Source organism: Callorhinchus milii, unplaced genomic scaffold, assembly GCF_018977255.1.
Source record: "Callorhinchus milii isolate IMCB2004 unplaced genomic scaffold, IMCB_Cmil_1.0 Scaffold13, whole genome shotgun sequence".
NCBI classification, from domain to species: Eukaryota; Metazoa; Chordata; class Chondrichthyes; order Chimaeriformes; family Callorhinchidae; genus Callorhinchus; species Callorhinchus milii.
Genome location: NW_024704754.1, coordinates 10,964,638 through 10,981,967, shown reverse-complemented (window position 1 = coordinate 10,981,967; position 17,330 = coordinate 10,964,638). Strand labels below are relative to the sequence as shown.

General features: G+C 43.1%; 1 protein-coding gene across 1 annotated transcript; it reads right to left on the bottom strand.

Annotated features, from left to right (window-relative positions):
* Positions 1-2,879: 2,879 nt before the first annotated feature.
* Positions 2,880-14,161, bottom strand: LOC103177382 (spondin-2-like). The gene is made up of 5 exons (XM_007891512.1): positions 13,954-14,161; positions 11,192-11,415; positions 8,074-8,265; positions 5,568-5,742; positions 2,880-3,061 (listed from the first exon to the last, which is right to left on the bottom strand). The coding sequence occupies exons 1-5, from the start codon at positions 14,159-14,161 to the stop codon at positions 2,880-2,882; spliced, it is 981 nt and encodes a 326-aa protein (XP_007889703.1).
* Positions 14,162-17,330: the final 3,169 nt, after the last annotated feature.

Sequence of the window (17,330 nt, the reverse complement as noted above, 5' to 3'; positions counted from 1 at the left end):
TGGTGATTGGATTCTTTCTGTACATCTAACAGCAACAACAACAAATTACACTTATAGCCTTCTTCATGTCGGAGAGACCCTCAGGGCACTGAACAGTCCTGAGGAGAGACCCTCAGGGCACTGGACTGGAGCTGGGAGGCCCTGGGCCTCGCACACTGCATGTGCAGGTGTGTAGGGGGTGTTTGTAGCCTAACCAGTGCCTTATAAAGGGATAGCAGAATGTCCTTGTTTTTGAACTCTATGTCTCTATTTGTAAAGCCAAGGATCCTATTTGCTTTTTTTAACAGCTCTATCAACCCACCCCCCACCTTCAAACACCTGTGTATGTGAACCCACAGGTCTCTCTGCTCCTGAACCCCCTTTAAAACTGTACCATTTAGTGTATATTGCCTCTCCTCATTCTTAATAATAATAATAATAATAATCCTTGCATTTGATATAGCGCTTTTCACGTTGGGAGGACGTCCCAAAGCGCTTCACAGAATATACTGTAAAGTGAATTGACTGTATATTTGTGGGCGAACGCGGCAGCCAATTGCGCACAGCAATGTCCCACAAACAGTCGTAGATTGAAAATGACCAATTTATTATTGTTTTGGGTTTTTGGAGGGATTATTATTAGGGGTGTGGAGTAAGGAAACTTACCCAAGGTTTCGCCCTGCCTGGAATTGAACTCAGGTCTCTCACTTGCAAAGCGAGTGCTCTAACCACTGAGCTACAGGACTCCAGAATGCGTCACCTCACCCTTCTCTGCATTAAACTTCATCTGTCATTTCACCAGTCTGTCTATGTGCTCCTGCTACCATACAAATTCCCAAGTTTTGTGTCATCTGCAAATATTAAAATGTTGCTTTCTATACCCAAGTTATTCACATATCTCAAAAAGAGCAGTAGACCTAATACCGACCCCTGGGGGACACCACTGTATATTTCCCTCCAGTCTGAAAACAACCATTCACCACTACCCTCTGCTTTCTGTCTCTCAGCCAATTTTGTATCCATGCTGCCACTGTCCCTTTTATCCCATGGGCTTCAATTTTGTGAACCAGTCTACTATGTGGCACCTTATCAAACGCCTTCTGAAAGTCCATCTACACTATATCAACTGCACTACCTTCATCAATCCTCTGTTATATCATCAAAGAACTCAATTAAGTTTGTCAGACATGATTTGCCTTTAACAAATACGTGTTGACTGTCATTAATTAACTTATGTTTTTCTAAGAGAAAATTTAATTTGTCCCAGATTATGGTCTCCAGAAGTTTCTCCAGCACAGACATTAGGCTGACTGGCCTATAGTTACCTGGTTTATCCCTCTCCTTTTTTGAACAGGGCTGTAACATTTGCAAACCTCCAGTCCTCAGGTACTAGTCCCATATCCTGGGAGGATTGAAAGATTGTGGTCAGAGCCTCCGCTATTTCCATCCTAACTTCCCTCAGCAACCTCGGATGCATCCCATCCAGACCGGCTGACGTTTCTACTTTGAGCGCTACCCACCTTTTAAGTATCTCCTATTTATTTTTATCCTATATAATTTCTCCACCCCCTCCTCCTTTATTGTGAAATTGGCAGCATCCTCTTTTGTGAAGACAGATGCAAAGTTCTCATTCAGTACCTCAGCCGTGACCTTTGCCTCCACAAGAACTTTTCCTTTTTGGTCCCTAATCAGCCCCACCTTCCTTTGACCATCCTTTTACTCTTTTATGTGTTTATAGAAGACTTTAGTATTCTCTTGTATGTTACTATTCTGTAATATTCTATGACTGCAACTAAAATTCCAAATAATTGCTCGAGATTAACTGCTGACATTTCATACAGTTTCAATCCCATTGCAATCTGAATTTTGTGCCCCTGTACCTTACTTTGCTGTTATTCCCCTTTCACTGTGAGCCCCTCCTCCACCCAGGTTGTGAAAGCATCAACGTAAGATTATTTTGTTTATTATTTTCTGTGACAATTAGCAAGGAAAAAATCATCAATTTAACTCTTTCACTGGTTTATGTTTTATAATTAAAATGTTTATTGTATTTTTAAAGCAAATTACATAATACACACATCAAACATGCACTTCTCCAGTACACGGTGAGACAGGGAGCAAAATATCCTCTGGGTGAAGTGTAGTCTTTAACAGAGGGGAGCTTCCAAAGATTGAAGCTCAAATTTCTACACTTCAATTGTATATTAAAATTCCTCCTCTCCCCATAAAACATCAGATTCCATGTACTTATCTCCAAGATTTTGTTCTCACTGTAATATGTCATCGTAATACACTGTAATAGATGCATTCTATTAACAGATCACTCAAACACACACCAGAATAGGTTGATGGCTCTTCAATCTGTTAATGTTCTTTACAATAATAACAACAACTTGCACTTATGTAGCACCTTTCATTTTGAATGAATGTTCTCAAAGCACTTCACAATAGCACCAAAAAGGGAGGAGATGTGGAAGAATTGAAGGATGTCGACCAAAGGCACGGTCAGCGAGATATGATTTTAAGAGGGTATTTGAAGTCAAGGAGTAAAGGAGCAAGATAAAAGGAGGAACTTTCATAACACATAGTGGCTAGGTGTGAGGGAAGAAACACAACCTCATGTATTGCTTAATGATAATCAATACTTTCCTGGAACACACAATCACCTCACACTGATTTTTAAAAATAAGCAAGGGGGAGCTCTGTTGATAACACTCACTTATGACGTTAATAAGGATTCCTCCTAGCTTGATTTATCTGATAAGGTTGCTTTACAGTTCTGCTCAGACAAGATCCATAAACATTCGCAAGCCACTGGTAGGAACTTCCAGCTCTGCTCCACGGCACTGTAGATTTCAACAGCCAACAGTGACAAAACACGATTCGCACATCCAGAGTTGTCACAAGAAGCAATTTGTGGGAATGCATTTTATCTCCTGCTCCAGCTCTGGGCAAACTGCTCCATTGTTGGCAGGCTTCGTATGGATAAAACGTGTCCTGCGGCTGATGCCAAACTGACCACAGTCTCCATCACACAGACCCCAGGAAGACCAAATAGAAACCTCGCAGTCCAATGGGGTTTCTGTAAGAACCAAACAGAGTTGATGCACAGCATTAAAGATTGCTAATTGCCCATTATTTTCACATTGAAGTTGCATCTGTACCTCTGCATCTACATCTCTCACCGGGAATATTGAGGCTTATTGAGGTTGTAGACCCAATAATGATCTTAGCAGAGATCAACTAGCCCCAAAACAGACCAGGAGTTTAACTGGGTATTGTCTGAGTCTCTATGTTTCAGTTACACACTGAGATTCAGCTTTACCAACTAAGATTTTGAAGGAGTGCTTAGACAGAGCAGCAATAATTATTTTAAACAAATAAGGAAATAGAGTAAAGAGGAAGTAGAGTCATACAAAGGTCAGGTTAGGGTAACTAATATATGGATTACAAATGGTAAAAGAAAGTTTGATTGTAAATAAAAGGGGGATTTTTTTTAGCTAGGTATGAAGTGGACAATGTGTTCAAGGTTTCCTTTAAGGGTAAATTGGTAAAATGTAACTGGAGATCAGGAACTGACAGCTGTGTTAAATTAATTCACAAGTGAAGACTTTGGGCAAATTCCAGATCCAGTTATTTTGGCTCAGCAATTGTTAACATGTGTTGAGGTTAGGAAAGCATGTACAGTGAAGCATTAAACATCCACAGGCACCTAGACCAGATGGGATAGACCCTGGAACCCCGCAGCAAATTAGGGAGGCATTATGTGAGATTAAGATTTCAAGACCTCAGTAAATAGAGGGGTTGCACCTGAGGACTGGAGGCTGGGAAATACAGTTCACAACAGAGAGGAGAGAAATAATCAAAGATGGGGAAGGTATTCAAGAGCATTTCACAGGTTACTTTCAGTGCTTGTCTGAAGAATACAGAGGCCATTAGTATAGTCAAGATAATTTTGAAGAAATAAGGCATGACTGAAAAAGCGAATTTGAAAAGGAAAAATTTGCAGGGCTATTGGGTAAGAGTGGAGGAGTGAGACTAGTTGGTAGCTCTTTCAAAGAGTCGGCGTAGGCACGACGGGCTAAATGGTCTCTTTCACCCTCAAATATATGGTCAATTCACTTTACAGTCTATTCTGTGAAGCACTTTAAGACATCTAGAAGATGTGAAAAGTGCTATATCAAATGCAAGGATTATTATTCTGCTCTGTAAGATCTTATAGAAACCTATAAGATTCTTAAAGGTCTTGACTGGGTAGATGCTGTGAGACTGTTTCCCCTAGTTGGAGAGTCTAAAACTAGGGGTCATAGTTTCAAGATTAAGGGTCAGCCTTTTCGAACTGAGTTGAGGAAACATTTCTTCACTCAGAGGGTAGAGAATTTGTGGAATTATCTACCCCAGAAGGCTGTGGATGCTCAGTCCTTGAACATATTCAAGACTGAGGTTGATAGATTTCTAAAGGATAGAGGGATTAAGGAATATGGGGATAAAGCGGGTAAATGGAATTAGGTTGGAAAATCAGCCATGATCTTATTAAATAGCGGGGCAGGCTCGAGGGGCTGAATGTGTCCTGCATCTTATGGTCTTATGGTCTAAGATTCTATGAAATTAGGTGAGAGAAGAAGTTGGAATGAATTTCTGTTAGGCATTCTGAGCTGTTTGATTATGGACTAATAGAAAAGTGTAGCTGCACTTTTCCCACAGAACCCTCCTCCACTACAAACGCACTACAAAAAACATTTCCCTACACAACTGTACACACAGTGTGCTAGGCCTCAACACACAACTGTACACACAGTGTGCTAGGCCTCAACACACAACTGTACACACAGTGTGCTAGGCTCCAGACCTCTCGCGCTGTTTATTTAACGCTGTTATTGCAAGCGGAGCAGCTCCAGTCGTACATGTATGGCGCGGGCAGTGTTGGGATGGCCGGCAGTGTTGGGATGGTGAAAGCGGCATGATTGGGAAATTGGCTTCGCCCTGCAGCCTTAACTGAACTCCTGCGACCAATTCTTGGTATGTGCTGTACTATTCAAATTAACATTTTTAGTATTTTAAACATAATTACATGTTCAGGAAATATATTCTTATAGTTTTAATCTGGGTTTTTCACAAAATGCGTTTCTCAATAGCACCAACCAACCCTCAAAAAAAAATTCCGCAAAACCATCAAAGGTCTCCGCAATATGTGGCAAATATTTCCACACTTTTCTATTGGGCCAGATTATAAATTGAAAGAAGGTACTTCTAATTCTTTGGTGAGATTATTTAGAATATTTCCTTCAATCTAATTTTTAAAACATATGTTAATGCATTGAAGAGGATTCAGAAACTTTCTGGAATTCACATTACTGACTTTAAAGGAGAAATCGGTAGATTCAGGTGGGCTCATCAGAGCAAAGGTACACAAAAGGACATGATTTAACTCCTTATAATGGATTCAGAGATGCCAAGACAGCAGAACAATCAGACAAAGATCCAGGGGTGAAGTGTCTGACACCAGGAAGCGTGCCTTTACACAAAAGATAATCAACAGCTGAAACATGCTTGCAGGAAGAATGGCTGTAGCCTGGCATTTGTCCTACCTGAGAGTATCTCACTTTCTCTGTCTGGAGAAATTAAGTTGAACTTCATAGCAGGCATTCCAACTAATTGTTGCCCCTTTGACTTGTGCAGCATGACCCGTGCCATTGGTGGGAGGTGGTGAAGTCTGGGATAGTAGAATGAATTTGCACGATGATTAGGAAAGCTTGATGTGATCTGAAAGAAGATTTAATAATGATGTTACTCCACTTATAAAAAATCAACATGCTTTCAGTCACTAATGATAAAGAATGGATGTATTGAGGGTCACTGTGCATGTTTCAAAGCATCTCCATATCCACATTGTTCCTATCCATTTCTGTTAAATGAGGATGGATCGTATTAGTCCAGATCTATGCAGATAGTGTGGATTCCAGACATCTGAAATTTCTGTTTTAAAACTTCAAATCTTAAATTCAATCTTAATTTGGAACTTGGTTTCTGTAGTTCTTTAAACAGGATTCCAAATAGGACTGAATTTAAGATGGTCTCAAAATTCTACACAATCTTAAACTAAAATGCCTTCAGGCTAAAATCATAAGAAGTTGGTGGGTTTGATCCGTGATTTTCTTTATCAACTGATTTGGATGGATTTAAATCCACCAGGGTCTTGATTAATAATGCTGAGTTTTTGATCAGTTGATTTGGATTCATGGTAGAAGAATATCTCATCAAATCTTGAGGGTGTACATGTGGTTTTTACAGGATAATTGTTCTTGCTTTCCATAGACCTGACCCAAGTAACAAATTACATTCTGTCCATCTGTGACCAGGGCACCGTCTGCCTCCTCATCCTCCTTGACCTCTCTGCTGCCTTCGACACCATTGACCACTCTATCCTCATCCACCACCTCTCCTCTCACCCTTCATGGCCCTGTCCTTGATTGGTTCAGATTGTACCTCTCACACCACCTCCACTTCATCTCCACAAACGTTTTCTCCTTAGTCCCCGCACCACCTGGTGCGGCATTCCTCAGGGCTCTGTCCTTGGTCCCTTCCTCTTCAATATCTATATGCTCCCTTTTGATGACATCATCTGCAGACATGGGATCAACTTCCACATGTATGAGCATGATACCCAACTGTACCTCTCTGTCTCCACCCTTGACTCCAGGACAACTGCTGTCCTGACAGAATGTCTGTCAGACATCAAGTCCTGGATGAGAGCTAACGTTGTTCAGTTGAATGTCAACAAGACCAAGACCCTCCTGATTGGCTCCTGTCAGCACCTCCATACCGCAGGCACTGACAGCATCACCATCCATGGATGCACACTCCACATGAAGCTTGGCTTTTTGTTTGACCCTCAACTGTCCTTTCTATGCAACATCCATTCCATAATCCATTCTGCCTTCCCCCACCTTCGCAACATTGCCCGGCTCCTCATACATTGATTCATTACATCGAGGCTTGACTATGCAAACACCTTGCTTGTTGGCTTCCCCAGCTCCTCCCTCCATAGGCTGCAGATTATCCATAACTCTGCAGCCCATGTTCTCTCCTGCACCAGGCTCCGTGACCCTATCACCCCCATCGTCGCCCAACTCCACTGGTTTCTCATCACACAGAAGATACAATTCAAGATCCTGGTCCTAACCTTCAAACCCCTCCATGGTCTTGCTCCCCCTACCTCTGCAACCTCCTAACCCCCTACCACGCTACCCACTCCCTCTGCTCAGTGGGTTCTGGCCTGCTTCACGTCCCCCGCCTCACCCACCCCACCATTGGCAGGCGGGCCGTCAGCCATTCTGCCCCCACCCTCTGGAACTCCATCCCGCAGTCCCTCCACCTTGCGCCCTCCCTTGCCTCCTTCAAGACCCATCTCAAGAGCCTCCTCTTCGACCATGCTTTCGATCGCCCTGCCTCCCCCTCTGCCCTCCACACTCCCCAATCCCGAACCCCCACCCCCGGGCTCGTGTCCAAAACACTGACGGTCCAGCATCTTGGGACATCCTCCTGACATGAAACGCACTATACAAATGTGCTTTTGTTGTTGGTGGTGTTGTATTCCAAAATCAGTTCCTGTACATCTGTACCATAGATAAGTCCAACCTATTGCCATCTTCAGAGATGTCTTCAGAGATACGCTTTTGTTGACTAGCCAGGATATGTACTGGAACAAAACCAGGAGCAACTTCCTTAGCCAGCTCACATCTGCTTCAGTTTGGTTCAAAAGTACCTTCTCCAAATGCCTATTGTATAATGGGCTGTATGGATAACAAAACAGAGTACTGATAATTGATAGTATTGGCTACTAATTTGTCTTCAGATGTTACAATTAGTTTTTTTTCAGTACTGTCATTTTCCATAAAGGAATGAAATATGAATGCATGAAATATGATGGTTTCCAGAACTACTGGAAACATGGAAATGTCAAGCCAAGTGTATTTCCCTTCACGCTGCAAAGTGCTCCAAGCCGCCATACGGCATTAAGGGTGCTATAAATGCAAATTGTTGTTGTTGAAACAATTGAATAAAAAGCCTGGAGTCAAATGTCACCCTTCTTACCTGAGTTATTGTGTCCTGTGGAGCTGTTGCGAAATTGGGTGAGGAGAAAGTGAATCCACTGTCAGTCCCAGCATCATAAGGGTAAAGATCAAGTGTAATATCCTCCTTCCAGTCTTCCCCTTGACAAAGAATAATGCTGTCATATCCAACAAACCAATCTGGGCTTGGGACTATCCGGACCATAAAGGACAGCTGAAGAATAAGCAACAAATAAGCTATGATGAGATTACAAATGTTCTCATTACAGCACTTCACAAAAATGTCTCCTCTCCAGTCCAGTCTCTTCTGCATGGAATCTGATGTGATTTATCCCCTGGGAAAGGTGCAATATAAGTTGCTGAGGGAATTTGCTCCTCAAATTCATTCAAAACTTCTCATATGAATCTTACAGATAAATGGATTGTTGAAAAGGTCATTCTACATATCAACCTCCTCCTATGACAATCTTATTCCTCTATGAGAGCTTTCTTGTGACTCATTCCATCTCTTGAGGGAAATCTCTCATTGTTCTCAAAGTTAAATCAAGCAAAACTTCAGATACACACCCACCTTACATCCTCAGTCACTCCTCCAACACCTGCTAACTTCTTTAACTTAACACTTCATGATTCCAGCAGTTCTGGAAGCATCATATTTCATGCAGTATTTACTGTATTCTTCTGTACTTTTCCCTATAACCTTTCATCCAATTCTTTCATCCAGTACAAGACCATCAAGAATAAGATACAATACAAAATTACATTTGTGTAGCGCCTTTCATATCTCAAGATAGATCATAAAGATCACTCATCACAGAGCCCTCAATCTACAATACTTCCCAGAATTAGATTTAGGGCCGACCATACAACAACAACAAAATTACATTTATAGGCAGGGCGAAACCTTGGGCAAGTTTCCTTACTCCACACGCCTTAATAATAATCCCTCCAAAACCCAAAACAATAATAAATTGGTCATTTTCAATCTACGGCTGTTTGTGGGACATTGCTGTGCGCAATTGGCTGCCGCGTTCGCCCACAAATATACAGTCAATTCACTTTACAGTGTGTTCTGTGAAGCGCTTTGGGACGTCCTCCCGACGTGAAAAGCGCTATATCAAATGCAAGGATTATTATTATTATTATTATAGAGCGCCTTTCACATTGGGAGGACGTCTCAAGGCGCTGGACAGTCTGGGGTCAGAACCCGAGCATGGTGTAGGGGTAAGGGAAGGCAGAGAGGTGGGAGGGCGACTGAAGGCACGATCGAAAAGGATGGTCTTGAGATCGGCCTTGAAGGAGCCTGGTGAATGAGAGTACATGAGCTGCAGAGTTTTGGATGATCTGCAGCTTGTGAAGGGAAGAGTTGGGAAGGCCGATGAGGAGGGAGTTTCCATAATTGAGTCTTGATGTGACGAATGCGTGGTTGAGGGTTTCGGCAACCTGAGGGGTGAAGCAGTGGCAGAGTCTGGCAATGTTGTGGAGGTGGTGGTAGGTAGCGCCGGTCATGGCGCGGATGTGGGAGAGAAAGGACAGTTCAGGGTCAAACACGACACCCAGGTTCCTGACTGGCTTAGTGAGGTTGAGTGTGCAAACGTGGAGGCTGATGCTGCCAGCGCCTGAGGTAATGAGGCGCTGGCGCGAGCCAATCAGATGGGCCTCAGTCTTGCTGACATCAGTTGGAGAAAGTTGTCCCTCGTCCAGGACTTGATGTCGGACAGACAGTCGGTCAGGATGCCAGTAATCCTGGAGTTGAGGGGAGGCAGAGAGATAGAGTTGGGTGTCATCCGCAATCATGTGGAAATTTACCCCATGTCTGCAGATGATGTCACCAAGGGGGAGCATGTAGAGAGTGAAGAGAAGGGGATCGAGGACAGAGCCCTAATATTATTTACCGTAATATCCCCCTCTCAACACAGCTGTCATTTGCTTTCTTGTAACTTTCACTGCTTGTCAATTATTCACTGTCTCCGGTCTGCCTGTCCATTGACATCTCTACTGTCCGTCCATTGACACCTTCATTACCAAGGCACTAGCAATGTTAGTTTCTATTAGAAAAACCCAGGCTAAGACTTTTTCTGGGGGGGGGGTCAGCCACATGCAGAAACCCATCACCATGCATAAGAATATCCAAACCAAGCTGAGATTTCCATGCATCCCACCTACACATGGAAATCCCAGAGAGAGATTATTGGAGTGGAATGTGCACTGTTTCCCTGGAGGAAGGCATCCTGCTTACCTAATTCCGGAATGTATTGTGGGTACTGCTGGAGTCTAACCAGCTAAAAACGCATAGCTTGCCATTGATATTGCTGTTCGGCAAGCTTTCCCATTGCTTGTCCAGCTAGGATCAACCTACCTGTTAAGGCTTGCTTTGCAGAATTAACAGGAGCTGAGAGGGATGACTCTGCCCTCAGTGACTGGTCTGCCCTTCCAGATCAGGCTGATGAGCCAGGCAGGCTGTGCTGACATCAGCAGTGCCATGTAATACTAAGACCCATGTTAAGCACTTTTGGAGTGAAAAAAATAAATAGAAAACAGAAAGAGACAGGAAGCATGGCCAAACTTGAGTTGTCAAATGCTTTATAGAAAGCGGAGAGTGAGGAAAGTAAGGCATTTTACACTCTTGAGGTTCATTTGAATGAATACAATGAATTTTAATTGAAACATTTAATTGGAACAATAATAAATTGGTCACTTCAATCCATGACTGCGTGTGGGACGCTGCTGTGCGCAATTGGCTGCCGCATTTCGCCCACAAATATACAGTCAATTCACTTTACAGTATATTCTGTGAAGTGCTTTGAGACATCTAGAAGACGTGAAAAGTGCTATATCAAATGCAAGGATCATTATTATTATTATTATTAGTGAAGGAATAGGGAAGGCGGAGACCATGAAATGTATTTAGAGGTTGGGAGGACCAAGATAGGAAGGATGGGATGAGTAATGCCCATGATTTTATTGGTAACAGAGAGAAAAAGAAAGATTATGTGTTTCAACATGAAAGAAATTGTGGGGTGAAATTTTATAATTTATTCCTTGTCATAATTATCACAAGGAACACATTATAGAATGTATTATCCTGTAAATTATTTTATGATGTAAATGTCACCCCTGTATTAGTTACCGTTCCTTACCAATGGGTGTGTTGGATGGATCAGTAACATGATCGACGTCTCTCCTACCCCACTGCGGATGGCTGGTGCAGTGAAGTAGCCTCCAATGCTGTGTATCTTGTTCTTGGCCTTTTTTATCTCCTGTTTCAGTGTGGCATTGGCACCTTTCTCTGCAAACTCCCGTACCCCTGGCCTAGCCTTGGAACCCAAGCGCCACAGTCTGTATTTGTTGCTGTGAGTAACAGCTGTATTGGAAAATGAAGCAAATCTTAGAACGTCAGCTTGGCTCAAGCAGTAGCATTCTCTACTCTAGGTCAGAAGGTTGTGGGTCTACGCCCCACATCGGGATTTTGAGCTCCCAGTCTAGGGGTTGACCCTCCAATCCTGTGCTGGGGAAGTGCTGCATCAGAGGTGCCATTCTTTAGATGAGATATTAAACCAATGTCTAGGTGGTCTGTTCAGGTGTGTGTTTAACATTTCATGATATTATTAAAGATGAAGGGAGTTTCTCTCGGTGTCGTGCCCAACAATCCCCCAGATATCAATGGTCATTCACTTTGTAACTGTTTTGGGACATTGCTGTTCAAATTGGCTAATGCATACAACAACAAAGCAGTCATTAGCCTTGACAGCAAATATCTGTAAAGGCTTTGAGACATTTTGTTGATATGGGTGCTTAATCAAATACAAGGATAATTGTGTAAGCCCATTATTTCAGGTGAGTACTTGAGTCCCTATCAAAAGGTCATAAGTTTAAAGATTACGGGCTGCCTGTTATTCAAATATGCATATGCCTTATTTCTTTAGATTGCTTTGCTTTCACTATTCATAGAATCATAGAATTATACAACAACAACAACAACAAGATTTCATTCATAGAGCGCCTTTCACGTCGGGAGGACGTCCCAAGGCGCTGTACAGTTGGGTCAGGACCCGAGTAGGGGGAAATGGTCAGGGTGAGGGAAGGGAAGGGAGGGAGTGAGGAGGGGGTAGAGAGTCGAGAGGGGAGGTGAAGGCACGGTTGAAGAGAAAGGTCTTGAGACCGGCCTTGAAGGAGGAAAGGGAGGAGGCGGCGAAGGCACTCGGGGATGGAGTTCCAGAGCCTCGGGGCTGAAGGCCCGGCCATCGATGGTAGGGCGGTTGGGGCAGGGGATGTGGAGCAGACTGGAGCCAGAGGAATGGAGGGTACGGGCAGGTACGTGGGGGGATAGTAGGTCGGAGAGGTAGGAGGGAGCGAGGCCGGAATGGCCTTGTAGGTGAGGATGAGGATCTTGAATTCGATCCTCTGGGGGATGCGGAGCCAGTGGAGGTGAGCGAGGGTGGGAGTGATGTGGTCCCGAAGACCTGGTGCGGGACAGTACACGAGCTGCAGAGTTCTGAATGACCTGCAGTGTGGAGGGAGGGCCGGGAAGGCCGACGAGGAGAGAGTTCCCGTAGTCCAGCCTTGAGGTGATAAAGGCATGGACCAGAGTTTCAGCAGCGTGAGGTAGTGCCGTAGTCTGGCGATGTTCCGGAGGTGGTGGAAGGTGGTGCCAGTTGTGGCGCAGATATGAGGGAGAAAGGACAGCTCAGGGCCGAACAGAACACCGAGGTTCCTGACTGGCTTTGAGAGGTGGAGAGTGCAGCACAGAAGGAGGCCATTCGGCCCTTTGTGTCTCTGCCGGCTCTTTTAAAAGAGCTTCTCAAATCAATCCCACTCCCCCGCTCTCTCCCCATAGCCCTGCAGAATTGTTCTCCCCAAATAATTATCTACTTCTCTCTTAAAAGTTGTTATTGAATTGGCTTCCACCACCCATGATGGTACATTCCAGATCCCAACAACTCACTATGTGAAAAAAAATCTCACCTCCCCTCTATTTATTTTAACAGCTATTTTAAATCGGTGTCCTCGGGTTACAGACCCACCCGCCAGTGGAAATAGTTTCTCCTTGTTCGCCCTATCGAATCCCCTCATAATTTTGAAAATTTCTATTAAGTCTCCTCTTAACCTTCTCTGCTCCAAGGAGAATAATCCCAGCTTCTCTATCTCTCCTGATAACTGAAGTCCCTCATTCCTGGTACCATTCTGGTAAATCTCCTTGGTACCCTCTCCAATGCTTTGACATCCTTCCTAAAGTGTGGTGCCCAGAACTGAACACAGTCTCTAACTAAGGCCTAACCAGTGTTTTATAAAGGTTCATCATAACTTCCTGACTTTTGTATTCTATGCCCCTATTTATAAAGCCTAGTGTCCCGTAGACTTTTTTAACTACTTCATCCACCTGTCCTGCCATCTTCAAAGATTTACTTATATGAACCCCCAGGTCTCTTTGTTCCTTCACCCCCATTAAAATTGCTACAGGAAGAGAACTTTTTTAGGATACTTTGTGAATAGATTTCTTTTTATATTAGGAATATTGAAATGGGCTTCACACACCCATATTCAGCAAACTGAAACCATACGCATCACAGAAACTTAGCCAGTCAGCCCATCGAATCTGCACTGCTATTTTTCTCCCATAGAACCAATTAATATAATTCTACCCTCCAGGTTGTTTGCCACACGTCTTAATATTCCACTTTGTCAGGTACCTATTTGATTCCCTTTTAAAATAATTTATGAACTTTACTTCAACAAGTGAACCCCTTGCTGTAATCAGTAACTAAGAAAGTTTGTGCACTGTCGTGGTTATTTATAACCCTCTCTCCCCCACCCAGTCCAGATGTTCTAATTCTGCTATGCCTTGTGTGATGGACTGAATATGCTCCTCTCACCCTGCAATTTCTACGATCGGTTCTCTTACCTATGAGAGGCGACCACTGTGCAGGAGGTCTGTACCGAGGATACTGTTTGGGAAAGGCTCTGGGACTCCATTTGCCTTGAAACACCAGCGAATACAGGGCAGGACCCTGAGATGAGCAAGGCAGGACTGGCAACCCCTCACCAGAAACAGTGAGAAACAGCAACAACTCAAGAGCATTCCAAAGGCACAGGCAGAAGAGCGACTCCATCAGTCTTACCTGAAGGGAGGAGAGAGGTTGAAATCCTTTTTTTTTGTCAGTTGAACATCTGACCCATCACCATGCTTAAGAGTATCCAAACCATTCAACTATTTGCCTTCGTATTGTGTCTATTCATTAGGATCTTCCTAATCTGCTGTTAATGAGACCTGCTTTAAGGAACCATCAACGGGGTTGGATCTATTATAGAATGGAGATGCTTTAAGTTAACGGATCTTTGGTTTTTAGTGTCATCAATTTATTAAAAAGACATCCTCTAATTTTTTTCACTCCTCCCCTAAAGCTGCTGACTCTCATTAGGGCACGGTTCCATGGCTACTATTCTTCTTGTGGTACCCTGTCCAAGTGACCTTTCTTTATTTGTGAAGTGTCAGTAAGCAGCCAAGCCCCATTCTTCCCTGGCCACCTCCTTCTCTCCTCCTACGTTCACACAAAGAAGATAACATAAGTAGCAAACAAAACTAGGAGAGCACATTTTGAGGGATAGAGATATTCAAATCTAAATGCTATCAGCATTTCAATAAACAAATCCTCAACCTATAAGCTGCATTCAGAGTGGAAATTTAACCCCATATGGTTCAGTCGTCATCAAACAGTTATTTTTTATATATATATATAAAAAGGACCCACAAAAGCAATGGAGAGAAATTTGCTCTGTTAGTGATGAACAGTCAATCTGCTGTGCAATGACTAAATAATATAAATCAGAGATTGCACTTACTGTATGGTGAGAGAGGGGGTCGAGTTGTGTCAGGTTCTCCTCTCAGGAGTTCCTACAAATTTGTATAGTTCTTTCTGTCTTGGTGTGTGCGCCTCTCCTTCTCTTTCTCTCTGCCTCTATTTATATGGTATATATGCACTGCAGCCCCACACATGCTGAGCTTGGCTCGGAGGGGAAAGTGCACACGTTTTTGCTTAAACACCAGCATTTCATTTTGACACAAACAATAAGCTGCACTCTCATCATTTCAAGCTACTGCAACCACATTTATCAAGAGAGTTTTGAGGCTAAGCCAGAGGGCATTTCTCCTTTATTGCCAATATATCAAATGCAAGGATTATTATTTTAATTAATAATAATATTCTTTCCTTTTCCCCTCCTAGCCTCTGCCTCGTGCTGGGTACGCTTGAGGTGCCTCACCCAAGTTTCAATTATTTGTGAATGATTCCAGAGAGTGAATATTCAACTATGGGGCAACATTACAGTCCAACCTGACCTCACCCAATGTACACAGACAGATGCATACTCCAGCAGCAGTCATTGTTTAGTGATCAGAGAGCTGAAATGAGGGTCAGCATTATGTGTAATTGACAATGTCATCTTCTAAAGGGATTTCCCCATTAAATTAGGAGTCAAAGTTAGCACATGTAAAGACAAAGGAACTCTCTGTCTTCGGGAGTGGAAACCAAGCTGTTTTTACCTCTTGTAACTAATATTAATCTATCAACCACCCCAGCTGAACCTGGGGTGTATTCTGCAGGATTTGGTGCAACACTGAGCGGTCAGTGCCTTACCCCACTAAACCAACAAGTGAATATTTTCTTTCTCAAAATCATCACTTGTAGTGTGCATTGTCCCCCATTATAATTCTACTTCTACCTCCAAAGCCTTGCAACTGTTCACCATTGGCTTGCTAGCTCCAGTCTCTACAAGTTCCAACTCATCCAAAACTCTGCAACCTGTATCCTCTCTCCTGCCAGGCTCCAACCATTAACCCAAATCTTGCCAGGGTACACAGGCTCCCAGTCCCCTAGCAGATCAACTTTATGATCCTCATCCAACTTTCAAATCCCTTCACTGTCTTGTCGCTCCCTACCTATTCCATCTCCTCCGCTTGTTCTAGCCCTCTTCCAGTTCTGGCTTGTTCTTCGCTCGCTCCTCCGCTCCCTGCTTGGTGATTAATCCCTTTTGTTTCTGTGAAGCACTTGTGAAGTTCATCGTATGTGAAAGGAGCTATATACTAATGCACGTTATTTTTGTCCAAACTACTTCAGATAATGTGAATCTGCGCAGCGAATTTCAGCCCTTATTGATGATGAGAGAAATCAGGAGAAAAATTTCAAGTCGAAAATATATGAAAAGGTGGCAGCTTACCACAAAAAAAAGGAGAAACAAAATCAGAATTTTACAGCTGCAGATTCACATTTGACAAATTATGCCTCTGCCTGTTCCAGTTTTTTGCTCTCTCAAACCATTTCAAATGTTTATTTTCCAAATATTTATCCTATCCTCTTTAAAAGTTATTTTGGATTCTGCTTCAACCACCATTTTTAGTAGTGGATTCCATGTACTAATAACTCTCTGCCTAAAAAAAAATCTAACATTTCTCTTTTTTTTCCCAATACACTCTGGGACACTACCGTGTGTGAGGGGCGCTGTATAAATGCAAGTTGTTGTAGTTGGTTTCTTTGTAAAGCCTTAAATTTGTGCCTTGTAGCCACCGACTCACCAACCAGTGGAAATAGTTTCTCCCAATTTGCCTTGTTAAAATTCCTCACAAAATCCTGGAGGTGCTTGATGCTTGTGTTGGGTCAAGCCGCTCACTGTTGGATCCATTGGGGACAGCACATCAGCAGTGAATAGCTGCAAGACAAAGGTATAAACTCCAGAAAACAAACCAGTAAGTGCAAATTGGTATACATCAATTCTGGGAGCCAGTTCAAGACTAACGTACTCTCAGGGCCCTGGTGAGTGTATTGATCACTTACATTTCCCTCCCGCGAGTCTATTAAGCAGTTTGCCTGCAGTGGTAGAGGCATGTGAAAATCTGGAGCTGTCCTGGCCAAACTACAACATCTGGGCACCACATCTCGAATAAATAATGCTGACGTTTTTGTTTCTTTGCCGTGCTGTTTTGGGAGGGAATAAGGTAGAGTGAGAAATATAGATTTTTAAAAATAAATGTTCTTGTGATGGCACAGCTATGATCTGAGTAAAGGGATTTAAGATATAGTTTTTGTTTGGTCAGCCGGGTGTCTTGACACATGCAGAAACCCATGACCATGCTTAAGAGTGTCCAAACCAAGCTGAAATTTATAATAATCCTTGCATTTGATATAGCGCTTTTCACATCTTCTCGATGTCTCAAAGCGCTTCACAGAATATACTGTGAAGTGTAGTGAGTGTATATTTGTGGGCAAAACACGACAGCTAGTTGCA

Excerpts from the sequence above, each read along its gene's own strand:
- LOC103177382 (XM_007891512.1), bottom strand. The coding sequence starts at position 14,161 with ATGGAGTCGCTCTTCTGCCTGTGCCTTTGGAATGCTCTTGAGTTGTTG. Across the intron at positions 11,416-13,953 it reads ACAGTGGTCGCCTCTCATAG|CTGTTACTCACAGCAACAAA; the intron begins GTAAGAGAACCG and ends TTTCCAATACAG. Across the intron at positions 3,062-5,567 it reads AGAAAGTGAGATACTCTCAG|AAACCCCATTGGACTGCGAG; the intron begins GTAGGACAAATG and ends TGGTTCTTACAG.